This window comes from Erithacus rubecula (assembly GCF_903797595.1).
Source record: "Erithacus rubecula genome assembly, chromosome: 10".
NCBI classification, from domain to species: Eukaryota; Metazoa; Chordata; class Aves; order Passeriformes; family Muscicapidae; genus Erithacus; species Erithacus rubecula.
In genome coordinates, this window is record NC_136662.1 from 3,823,123 (window position 1) to 3,836,077 (window position 12,955).

Genomic DNA, 12,955 nt, shown 5'->3' on the forward strand with positions numbered 1-12,955 from the left:
AAAGAAAAAAAAAAAAAAAACATCCAAGCATATCTGGGAATGCATTAAAAAAAAGCAAGCAATAGTAATGAACACATCTGATTTTTTTTCTTTTCTCTTTAAATTAAGAAGTATATTTAATGTAAATGATTGCACAAAAGTAGGAAGGTCCCACCTGTGTTATGGACTATAAATTGGCTTTATATGGCATTCTGTCTCTTTTCTCTGTGTGAATTCCAGAGGACACCCCCAGACTGACAGACAGCCTTTCTGTTGTGGACTTGATTTTCTTGGTAGGCAGAGAGGGCGGGCAAAACCAGCATCCTGTCTTTCATCCTTCTGGATGAGGATTAATCATGATCACAGCTGCAGAATAATGCAGATCTTAGCTGGGGCTGGCGAGGGGGAAGGGATGGATAAGGGGAGAGCAAAGGACAGCTCTGTCTTCCCTTCCTCTTGCCCTTTATGGAAGAGTTGGATGGAGCTGATTCCTACCTTTTTTAAAATAGTTAATCTTTAATGTATCTTGGGTTTTTTTTCCTTTAATCATAAAGAATGCAGTCAATTTACTGGTAACAGAGAATGTTTGCATGGCTTCCTTGTTTGCTTGATGATGCATCAGGCACTGGGTGCTGAAATTCTGCTGGTTCAAAGGCACACAGATTTATACCAGTGACTTTTACTGTGTCTCTGTAGGCAGCCCCAAAATGCCCTGCAGGTCAGCTGTTTTTGAAATGGATAAAAGTGTGCTAATTCCTTCAAGGTAAATCAGAAGGATTATGACATCTAGGAAGAAGAATCTGCCAGACAATTCCAAAGCAATATAACCAGGACTGACCCAACAGCATCTCTAAAGCTTCCAATAAAATTGCCTGAGGAGTCTGCCAAGAAGCCAGATGCTGCTGCTGGAAAAATACCTTCTGTAGCTTGGCATTTGTCCTGTAATTGCTTCCAAGAGAGAATAAACTGTAGCATGACAGTAGAAGGTGAATGGTTCCTCACTGCATGCTGCTTGGTGATTTTAAAAAATACTTGGAAAATAAGCATTGTTTTCTGATGTGTTTCCACTCATGCAGATCCTTGTACTCATTTAACTGCTTAAGAGTTCCCCATCTGAATAATCAAACACTTTTCCCCCCCTCCCCTCGACATGTTAGGCTGGCAGTGGTTTAATTTTTCTTTTCCTGGAAGTGATTCCTTTTGCAGGATCCCTAACCTGATCACCTGGGTTTTGATCCTTTAGGGTGTGAGGTGGTCATGCACACCTGGTTATGCAACAGTGGAGACCCTGTATGGAATTATGATACAGCAAACAACACCTGGCCCACACAGTTTCAAGGGTTAGACACTGTTATGACTTTGTTTTATCTTTTAGTATATTTTCCAGTTGTGGGAAGAGCACTGTCATTATTCAGAAATGCTGTTGAATCTTATCTCAAACCAGAAAATGCATGTAAATTTCTTAGGGAAGATGTTTCCTCCCTTTGAAACTGGTTAATACTCCTGCTAATAGAAAGCATTTGTGGAATAGTGAGTAACCTAATCAGATACAAATGAGATGAGAACAGATAAGGGATTCCAAGAAAATTATTTATTTGAAGTTTCTCCAGTAAAATCTAGTAGCTGTCCTCAAATACTTCTGTTTGGTATCATGCAGGAGCCAGCCTGCTGTTCATCCCAGCAGTTCTGTGGGATTGCCTTCAGGAGTGGTTTGAAGACTGAAATATTCAGATGGAATGGTCAAAAGTAATGCTGCAGCTAAATCAGAGAATCACAGAATGGCCTGGTTTGGAAGGGACCTTAAAGCTGAATTTCAACCCCTTTACCATGGGCAAGGACACCTCCCACTATCCCAGGCTGCTCCAAGCCCTGCCCAGCCTGACCATGGACAATCCCAGGGATGGGGCAGCCACAGCTTCTCTGGGCCATCTCCCACCCTCACATGAGAGAATTTCTTCCTAATCTCTGCTCCAAACCTTCTCTGTCAATGTGAAGCTGGTCCCCCTTGTCCTGTCACTACATGTCCTTGTGAAAAGTCTCTCTCCATCTTTCTTATAGATTCCCTTCAGGTGCTGGAAGGCCACACTTAGATCACTTGGCAGTTGAAAATGTTGATATTTGTCAGATGTGAACACAAATGTAGAAGTTATTATTGTCTGTTTGTGTGAATACATCCTTACAGCCCCAGAAGCTTCTTGCTTTTTCCCTTTGCTATGCTAGACAGTGACCTTTGGTAGGAGTCAGGTGGTTGAGTTTGGTGTAATAAAGCAAAAGTCCATTTCCAGCAGGGTGAATTCCTTTGATCAGTTTTCCTAATACTTAACAGTCAAAAGAACAGGAGCTTAGTGTTGAAAAATAGAGTGAATAAAGACCCTGGCAAAGGGGCTTTTTGTTATTGTTGGCATTAGGAGGTTTTGCTTTGCTTTGCTGTAGTGTCAGGAAGCTTTAGAGAATGGAAGGGCACAATGTACAGGTCAACTCTTGTGGCTGAGCAAATCTCAAAGGGACCTGGAAAAGTTGGTGCAAAATTCACATCCTTTAAAAAGGTCAATGTAAGGCATTACTCTAAACTTTACTTCAGATTTCAAAGTATAGCTTAGATTAGGTATAGTGCTGGTATTTTATTTAAAATGAATGAGAAGGTGAGTTCCAGTTCAGTCTGACTTGAAATATTAAGAAAATGATCCTGAAATTAAACAAAAACCAGAGCTGAATCAAGATGTTTCTATGAAGGACAGGAGATGAACAAGATTCCTTCAACTTACTGTGCCACTTCAAAACTTGCTGAGCTGTCCAGGATGCAAAATGTTTAATTCCATAACCTTTTCTTCCAATTAACAGACAGATTCTGATTGTGAGGAATTTGCATTTCAATGTGAAACATGGAGTCTGACATTGCTTTTACCTTCTCCCTGGTGATGCTCCTGACTGCACATTTCTCCCTTTCCCTCAGTGTGATGATTGCACCACTGCACTTTAGTAATCATTTAACAGCTCTAATTACAGGATACTGTGATCCCAACTGTGTACTTTGTCCTCTTTGCCTTCTTAGTCTGTGTTTCTTTGGTGTTGAGAGGATCAGGAAAGAGCAGTTCTTCTGTTTTGGAGAAATAAACTCCAAAGGCCTCGCTGTGGTAATGTACAGATCTGCATTTTCTCCTGGCTTTGGAGTTAACAATGCTGGATTTTAGCCATAGAGGGGTTGGTTCTCCTGTTGTTTACATCAGTCACACCAGCCTGACTTCTCTGACACTAATGCAGATACACCAGCATAAAATTGGTGTAACTGCAACTCCATTAAAATCAATGGAGTTGTGCCAACAGGAGTCAAATGCAGCACTATTGATTTTGTGCTGGTGTGACTTCATTGACTGCAGTGGAGGTGAGGCAGTTTCTGCTGGTGGGGCTCAGGTCACAGCCATGCTGTGCCTGTGCTTGAAGTACTTGTGACTTTGGTTTCTTTTTGTTCTTGCACAGCCTTATCAGAAATTCCTTCTCTTTTTCTGCTCCAGGGTCAGCAGTGTGGGAATCTGGGAGTAGTGGAGTTTTGGAGTAATGCAATTCATAGGGGAAAAGCAATAAGGTAATTTCACTGAGCAATCTCCAGTCTCATCTGAATTATTTCCTCTGTTATCTGCTAATGTGGTACCAAAGGAATGATGTGGAGTTTTTAAGCCTGCTCCTTTTTGATGTGATACCCTGCTAAAGCTTACAAAAGCATTTTGAATGGAGTTTTGAGTCAGAAAGTGAACTTAAAGGAACAATGAGTGCTGTATCTGCTTCCCCAGCACACTGGGATTGTTCCTGGTTTTCAGCTCTCTGGGCTGGAATTGCATTTCCTGCTCCATGGGCAGAGGAAATGTAGTTTTCCCTGAATTCAAATGCCATTCCTTTACTATTTCAAAAATCCTTTAAAGCAAGTCCATGTCTTCTATTTTGCCTTTGTTGCATGAATGCTGCCCTGTATAATATAAAATAGAAACTGGAATATTAAAATGAAATGTTAGTAATTTGCCATTAAAAATGTTGATGAAATCAATTCATTCCTTTGAAAAGCTTCTTTTTAATCCGGTCAGCATTTTCTGTGAGTAGAAAATTCACAGCACTTCTGGTGAATAATTGGTGGAGTGGAGTGCAGTATTCACCACGACATGGAGTGATTTCCAGGAGGAATTTCAGTAATTATTCCTGCCACCATTGGAATACTAATAAAAATCTTACTTTAGAAATATTGTATAGGTCAGTTTTATGCCAAGATGCTCTTCCAGTGGTGCTGAGGAACTGGGTAACATGCCTAAAAGATGCCCTAGAGACAGCAAAATGAAGCATAATTTAAACCACAATAAACTCAACAAAATGTTTTATTAGCCTAAGTTACATTTAGGATTTTGTTTAAAAAAGAGCTTCTTGTTTTCAGGAGATAAGAGAAATATTTTATGAATGCAGTCAACTACAGCAACTAAATATAAAAGGAAATTAAATGCTGTGGTTTGAGTACTGAGTTGTTTTCTGATATTGGAAGAATTAAAAAGGGTTATTTGGGAAGTGTTGTTCTGGAAGACACTACAGACATAGTACAAAAGGCTGAATAAAGGACATAAACTCCTTCCTTATCATAATATATAGAAAATCAGGAGTGGAGGTAAGTACATGCTCATTTTAGAGCAAACAAAACTAAATATATGATCTGGAGGCAGCTGAGAGTCTTAATAAGTTGTACAATTTAGGGAGTGAGTGGGAGAGGAAGGGTGCTGGTTTCCAGGGGAGGGTTTGTAGGGGAGTAAATATTTGTGTAGTATCTCAGTTGGTGCACATGAAGAGTAAAATTCCTTTCACCTTTACAGGCTGCAGAAATACCAGTAGAGAAATGGCAGGAAAAGGCAGAGCTTGGCATAGAGTGCTGTGAAAGAGTCCTTTGGCTTCACTGGAGACAGTGCATTCTGCTATTCTGGGGGCAAATGGCAAAACTGGAGGAGAGGGACAGACCTGTGACCAATCCAGCAGAGGTTGTTTCTGTGCCAGGGCAGCCAGAATTTCAGTGCATGGTCTGGCTTAGATTTTCCTGCTAAACACTTCACAGAATTTGCTGTAATGAAGTGTCACCAACACCTCTCCTGTTTGCTTTTGTTTCCTCCTCATTTTCTCCTCTCTGTCAGAGTCTTAAGCTCTCTTTTACCTCAGCCTCCTCCTTTTCTGGTTCTTCCTTGCAGCCCTTGTTAACTGCAGTGTATCAGTGGGTTTTGGATCAGTCCCTTGGGTTCCTGTTCAGAATTAGTGCAGTGCCTGCTGTGACAGATGAATCCTCTGATGTTCCCCTGACCATTGGGGAAATGAGCTGATGAGTACAAAACAGTGTGAGCAGCACCAGAGGATTTCCTGGCCCCTCTCCCTGGAGGGTACAAAGAGCATTGGTGGCAGGGATGGGTTTTCCACTGTTTATTTATTTGTGTGTGGTCCCACTGCTGCTCTCTGTGTTAGGCTTGGAGGGCAGCTGGGAAGTGGATGAGTTACATTTTCTCCCTGGATGGCAGACCCCTACACTTGATCTGGTTATAGTTTTCCAGGATCACAGCACTTTTCACTTCTATTTTCACGTATCTTTTACCCTTTTAGTATGTTTGGGCTTTGTTTAACACTCGTAAAACCACGGGCATCAAAGTGATTATGTAGGGCTCTTTGGAGGAGAAAAATTTAATTGCAAGACTCCAGAAGCATAAAAAGCAAGAGCTAAGGATGGGAGCAAGGCTTTTGTTTTGTCAAACCAGTGTTTGGGAGGTACCATCCTCTTGTCAAATCCCACTTTGGGGCTCTGGAGAACTTAAATACCTAGGGAATGCCAGGGCTTAGTTACAAATCCTTTCTAAGACTGCTTTTCTTTTATATAAGCAGATGGAAACTGGTTTCAGGGGAGGGAACTTCTTAAGTTTTGAAGTTTTGAAAAAAAATTAATTAATTCATGTATTTGAAAGCCAGAGGGGAAGTATTATGATCATCTTGTCTGACCTCCTTCATAACTTGGGCCAGGGGAAGTCTCCTAATAACCCCTACATGAGCTCACTGAAGTGTGATTGAAAAGACAAATGATGTGACAGAAATATTTGTTTCACAGGCATGTGGGGGAGGCGAGTGGAGCTTGGGACTGATTTCCCCGTGCATAAAGGGTCCAACCTGTGTTAATCCTCACTGCAAAGTGAATTCACAGAAATATTTCTTTGCTAAGGCTTTTTTTGTGCTGGCATAGGAGTAATAGAGAACGCAGGATTAAGAACTTCTCCTGGAATTAAGAGCCAGTTAATTCCAGAATGCGCTGATTGTGTTCCTGCTGTAGCCACTTAATAAGGCCACAGAAAATGTCAGTATTTTGTTAAAACGAAGAGCTCAGAATCCTCTTTAGGAAAAGCTGAGGCATGCACATAACATTGCAATAGCTGGAGCAGTAACAAGGCACACAAGGAGATTGTTAGAGTGGTTGGATATGTGTAAGATGATGGATTTTTTTAATATATATTTTTTTTTTTTTTTTTGTAAGCACAGCTAACAAAATCTTGTCTTTAGAGCAGGGAGAGAAATGTGGCAGAACTGATCAAAGCAAATAGCATCTCATTGATAAAACACATGCTGCAGTACTTCCCACAGTTGGGAGGCTGTGGTATTTAACAGCAGTGACCTAGATTGGAGGAGACAATGAAAGCTGTTGCAGTGAGGAGCAGATTGACTGCCATTCTCATCTGGGTAATAAACGGCTGAAATATGGACAGTGCATGGAAGTTTACTAATGTGGCTTACATAAAGACTTACACTTCTGGAGGAATTGTCTCTGTGGCAAATTCAGTTTGAACTATAGCTGGTGTCTGACAGATGTTTATGTGCTCCTTTACAAAGATACCTATTACTTTATTCAAGGATCTATGAGCCTGCGAGAGTATGACCTGATTAGGTTTGAAAGTAAATCAATATGTGAACCTGTCCAAAAACAGACATGCATTTATTTTAAAAAATATTACTCAGTGGGATAGCCTCGAGGGGATATAGCTTTTCTGGGGAGTTTCAAATGAGATAGCAGTCATATGTTGTTACTTTAAAATATTCAGTGCCATTCTGATGCTACTATTTCAGCTGTCCTGTTGGAAATAGCTGACAACAGGAGATGACATTCCTCATGCTTTGTAGCCACAATGGTCTTCTAAGACATTAAAACTTGCTTAACTATGGACCCCGGGGGTATTTGGTATTTGTTTTTAATTTATTTTTTTAATAAGTGGATCTATTATAAATATTTCCCTTTTGTGAAGTGGCTCATGTTAGTGCTCCTTGTAGAGTTATGTAGTTAACCTTTAGGTAAATATAAATCCAAATTCTCGAAAAATAAACTGTCAATCCAGCTGTGACTCGAGAGATGCTTTAAGTAAGTGCCATTGAGCTGTAAAGGCTGATGCATCCCTACTGTGCTGTAAAACTAAATATTATTAAATTGGGTTGCATGCAGGGGGAGGGGAGGGAGATGGGGGTTGAGAGGGACATCTGTTGTGCACAGAGCTCCTCTCCCTGCTCGTGGGGGGATTTGAAGCGTGAGTGAGGAGGGTGGGGGTGTTCCAGCAGCTGTGCTTGGGGAGAGGCATCTCCCTGTGCATGGACTGGCCAGAGAGCTCTTGGATCCTCACTTTGGGAGCTGGAGCTCCTTTTCCCTCTGACCAGCCTTCATTTGCTTTGTCCTTTCCTACTCTTCTCTCAGCTGAGAAGGTTCATCAGGATGCTGTTGGTTTATTCAGGTCTGGTACTCCAAGCAGGTGTATTCAGCAAGCACTGCAACTTCAATTTGTGCCTTGCTTAATTTTTTTCCTACTTTTTTTTTGGCTGTGCGGCGCTTATTCAGATTCCACAGAGGGGGGAACAGCGAATTTTGTATTTCAGAATCAGTTCAGCAGATTTTGAAAAGCTATCTTTGAATATTCTATAATACACAGACAGATTTGAAGAGCTTATTAAAGAAAGCCCCTGACACACTTCAGCAATATTAAATCACTTCAGACGGTGCATGGCAGTGTAATGTTACTGAAGCATTTTAAAATGTTAAAAGAGCCTGGATTTGAAAGTACTGGTGGCTTCACAGCCTTTACTGTGAAAAGTGATTTAAAGTGTCAAAATTACTCCAGTGTTTGCAGTCTGTTACTTTCTTAAATGACAAAGAAGGGACATTAGTAAACAACTCTAACTGCAGTTAATCTCTGGCCATCTAACCAGCTGATAGGCTGGGTTAATATCTTTATTAAATGCTTATTTAATAAGTGGGCAGCTGTTCTGACAGGCCAGATGGACTTCTCTGTAATTGTGCTAATAATGAGAACTTTCTCACAAAAAGAAAGGGGCAGTAAGGAGATGCATTTGGTGGGAACATCCTGACAAATGGCTTCAGGACAGTCTGGTCCCTCTGCCCTGACAGACTGCCTCAAGTGAATGGCTCATCCCCCAAAGCAGGAAGGACAGCAGTGAGAATTGGAGCAATGGGTTCTTTTCTTGCTTAGATGTTTATTCTTTGTGTATTCTTTGCCTTGATCCCCAGTCCTGCCTCCCTCATCCTGCTCCAGCACGTTCCTGCTGTGGGTTCACAGCTGGTGCATCTTTGTCCCCAACAAATCCACGTTATATAAAGCTGTAGCTTTCTCCCTAAATGTTATCTTTTTGCACCTATCCCTATCCTATGGGTTTAATTAACTATTTTCAGAGATCTTTGCAAGAAAGATTACTAGATGGGTGTTTAAATTACTGCTTTGTTTGCGTGGAGACAGAGTCTTCTATACTGGAAACATCATAAGCAAGAGGAGTGGCAAAGTATGATATTCTCAGCATGAGCAATACATTTTTCATTTGTCTTTGTTCAAGTAAGAGAATGAAAGCACTGAAAGAGAATTGGAGGAGTAAGAATCTGTACTTACTGACTGGCAATATGGAGTTGGTGCATTTAAGAATTGAGTCCTTGCAGATTTTTTTTTGCTTTTGGTGACATTTCCAGCTGCTTCCTGCATTGTGGTCTTTGTCCTCCAGCTGCTGGTCTTCTGTACACCCTGAGCAATGTCTCTAGAAGACATCTCAGATATGCCAAAACACCTCAAATACAGATGTTTGAGGTAGTCACAACTAACTCTGTTTAAGCATCTAAAATCATGGATTGGCTCAGTAGATGGAGAACTTTCAATGGTTTGGCTTTTTTGTTTTCCTTCCATGTTTTAAACCCAGAAAATGACTGTTTGTTTTTGTTTCCTTCCTTAACAGCACTGGAAAGGAGCGAATGAGATGAACTGTTGGGGTTATAGTATCTGAAAGGCTAAATTATTCTCTTGGAGAGACGTTCTAAATGAGCCTGACCGAGATCCTGGATCTGTGTGAAGAGGACTAAGGATATAGGATGTCAACTGAGACAGAACTTCAAGTGGCTGTTAAAACCAGCACAAAGAAAGACTCCAAAAAGAAAGGTAGTGACTCATTTCTCTTTATTTCTGTGTGTTTTTTACTTTAATCTGTTCCTACATCAGCCACCTTTGGCACATCTGTGGCTCTTCTGTTATCTGTGTGCTCAGTGAAAATGGGATTTGTTATATTTTTTATTATTTATGGTTCATGAAGATAAATACATTTTTTAAAATTACTCAACTAAAGATCACTTCTATTTTTCTCTGCTGATAAACATATTTTATTCTAATGGCTTTTTTTCTGCTTTGTTCTGAACTAACCAGAGCTCAAATGAACTTTCTGTTCCTGGAGTTTAAATTTTACTGACACTTTGTGAAGTTAGAGAACTCAGTAGCAATCGGTGGAGAGATTAATTGTAATCTGGTATATGGAAATAAAAAAAGAAGAGGAAGAAAACTCAAAATTAAGGAGAAGCTACGGAGAAATGCATGGTTGGATTAGTTCATATTTGTATTTATAATTTTCCCTCAGACTGTAGAGCAGTTCTTTGGAATGATAAGTGTGAGAAATGGGACTATATGAATTTGGTGCTTGTGCTTGCTTGAAGATTTTTAGTAGGTATTTTTCTCCTTAGAGAGAAAAACAGTATTTTTAGTATTAGTATTTAGTGTTTTTAGTATTTTTATGGCTCATGGTTTTAAATACTGATGAACTTGGAATCCAAGATTTTGACTTTCTAGTGGTACTTCTTGTTGTTCTGTGTAGCCATATCTGGTTATTTTTTTTAAACCTACACATGAAATTGTGATTTAAATAATATTTAATATGACTCTTTTATTAATCCTTAGATAAAAAATTAAAACAAAAAAATAATCATACTTAATAGTTTTAATACTTGGCACAGCAAGATTTGAGCTTTCATGTAAGCTCTGGAGTTTTTAATTCTGGTTTTTTTGGTGGACGTGTAATTTAGCCATTTACTTCTGAGGGGTTTTCTTCACTTTTCTTAGACAAAGATTATCTTTGCTTATATATGTATAATGCAAATTTTACTCACAGTTAACTTGAACTGCTGGGCAGCAATACCATTTATTGCAGCAATTCTACAAAAACATTTACTAAGTCCTTGTGTTCCCTTTGGCTTTTGTATCAGAAATCTTTATCCTAGAGTTTGTAGAAGACAGAGCAATTAAAAAATTCCAAGTGTTTGTTCAGGAAGATGGTTTAAAACCTTATGACTGCTCTAGGCCTACACTCACAAATCAAAAATGATTCATTTAAGATTAAAAAGCTGCAGTTTGGAAAGGCAAGGAAAGGGGAACTTTGATGTAAATGAGAATGTGATCTAAGATGTTCAAGGCAAATAAAGTTAAAGTGGTTTGGTTGTATGATCATTCAGCTTTTGGGGGCAGGCAGGAAATTAAAAAATGTCATTTCTTTGCAATATGGATAACATCTTTTTGATGTGTGTCTCCTATGTTATTTCTTCTGCTGGAGGCTGAAACTTTTGAAACCAGCAAACAACTCTTTTTAGGACCTTGGCATTTATGTTAATAAAGTATTCAGCATCCAATTTGTAAAAACATTTCCATAAATCACAAGAACTGAACACTTCTCTGCCCAAAATCTGATTCAATCCCCCAAATGGAAACTCTGATAATTACCTTCAGTGCTGAGGGGGAGTATAAAATGCGTTGTGTGGCAGTGATGTGTCTGGAGAGCTGGAAGGGACAGGGAGTGGCAGTGGCACATCCCCAGGGTTATTGTGGCTGAGTGCTGTCTGTGCAGTCCCATCAGCCCTCCCAGGGCTGGAGCAGTGAATGCTTCACACAGACAAGGTACACAATGCACACACTGTTTGCTATTCAAACCCCACAGAACCAGAGTCAAAAGAAACTTGGTGTGCTCATTTACTTGTCATTGAGTTGTATGCACTTGCCTGTGTTCCAACAAAGGAGCCCTCCTCTGTATAGTGGGAGTGATGGACGCGTGAAAAACAGGGATTTTTTTTTTTCCTTTTTTTCCCAAGTTCATTAACTGTGAGCAGTGGCAGGTAGCAAGTGCTAACACGAAGTTTCTAATGTTGCTAATCAATGAGTTTGATTAGGCAATGGGACTGAATATTCCCAAGAAATAAGTCTTTGCTGTATAAACAGGAATTTCAGCTCTGCTGTTTTTCCAGTGTTTTGTTGCACTTCTGGAAGCCTAAATCTTCTATGAAGTTCTCTTCATCTGCATAAACATCCAGTAAGGCAGTGTTTCTTTTTTGGAGTGTTGAAATTAAGAAAAGCTGAATTTCAAGGATTTGTAAGGTATATGGGTATAAAACAGTATAAAGTGTCAGATAAATGTGAGCAGCTCTTTTATTGATGTCCAGTGGCCAAAAGGAAAGCAGTGATGTGTACATTTGTGGTAATAGTGCCTACCTTGAGTTAAAGCCACTGTGATGCCATTAGTTAACAATTTAATAACCTGGACAGGTTAGGAAAAAAGCTCAGGAGGAGTCTAATGATACTTAGTGAGTGTGAATGCAAAGTCCTGCTGCTGGGATGGACTAACTCCCTGCCAGAAGGGTGGAATGTGTAGTTGAAGCTCCTTTAGGATTTCATATTTCCTGTACTTTTAGGCTGTGTTGCACAAACTGCTGACTTTTGGGTGACAGGGAAATAATTTGATTTGTGTGGAAATGGGACAAATGACAATGCTTGTGCAAAGATTTTACCAAATATTTCTTTGGTGTGTTGGGGACACACAGAAAACTTTCTGTAGTCACATGCAAAGCAGTTCCTTTTGGAACAATTCTCTATTAAAAATCAGGAACAAATTTTGCCTTTTATTCAGTGCATGTTGATCTGATGGATTCAGAGTTGGGTGGGCTCTAGAAATGCTTCCTGGTCCTGCTCCTGGCAGAGGCTGGAATTTTAACTGGAAATACTGTTCTGGGAACAGAGATGAGCCAGGCACCTCCCTTCCTCTCCAGATTGCCACTTCTTCCTCCCTGTGCTGTAAAGCTCCTCATCCCTTGAGGACCAGAGTTTCACCCTGACCTCCAGAACTCTCCTTCCCACACTTTATTCCATTTTACAGGCTTACAGTGCACTAGGTGTTATTAGAGGAGATGATATTTCTGCCATCCCCCACCTCCAGCCCTAATCTTCATGCTACTCTTGCTGATATCTGCTGGTAACTTCATTGTAATTATCTTTTTTGAGAACTTGCTCACATTTTAAAGGATATCCTGGAGAGGTTTTATGTTGCTCTCTTAAATAAAAAATTCTCAGGAGATTTAGAAAGCTCAATTTGAGGACTTCTTTTGGTGATACAATTTCTTTTTTTTTTTTGGTGAGTTTGCCAAAAGTAATGTGTTCTTTAAGAAGCATTTAGAGAATTAATGATATAACTAATGCTCTTAAATACTGATTTTATTTTGTTTGTTTATGTCATCTGGTTCATTAAGAATTGAATAAAAATTGTGTATTTGTATCATCCAGGATAGGAAATTAGAATTTTTTATTAGCCAGAGTTGTTAGAAACATAAACCATGTTTGTCTTGTAGTACATGGGGGAA

The 12,955-nt window shown here is 39.7% G+C and overlaps 1 protein-coding gene across 11 annotated transcripts in view; it reads left to right on the forward strand.

Moving 5' to 3' along the window:
- Nucleotides 1–12,955, forward strand: part of DAB1 (DAB adaptor protein 1) — a 393,755-nt gene that overhangs the window by 287,332 nt on the left and 93,468 nt on the right. For all 11 annotated transcript variants that reach the window (XM_079313508.1, XM_079313509.1, XM_079313503.1 and 8 more), the window contains one exon: nucleotides 9,250–9,449. In XM_079313508.1, the coding sequence (XP_079169634.1) occupies nucleotides 9,383–9,449 (67 nt within the window). In that variant the 5' untranslated portion in view covers nucleotides 9,250–9,382. The remainder of the gene's footprint in view (nucleotides 1–9,249; nucleotides 9,450–12,955) is intronic.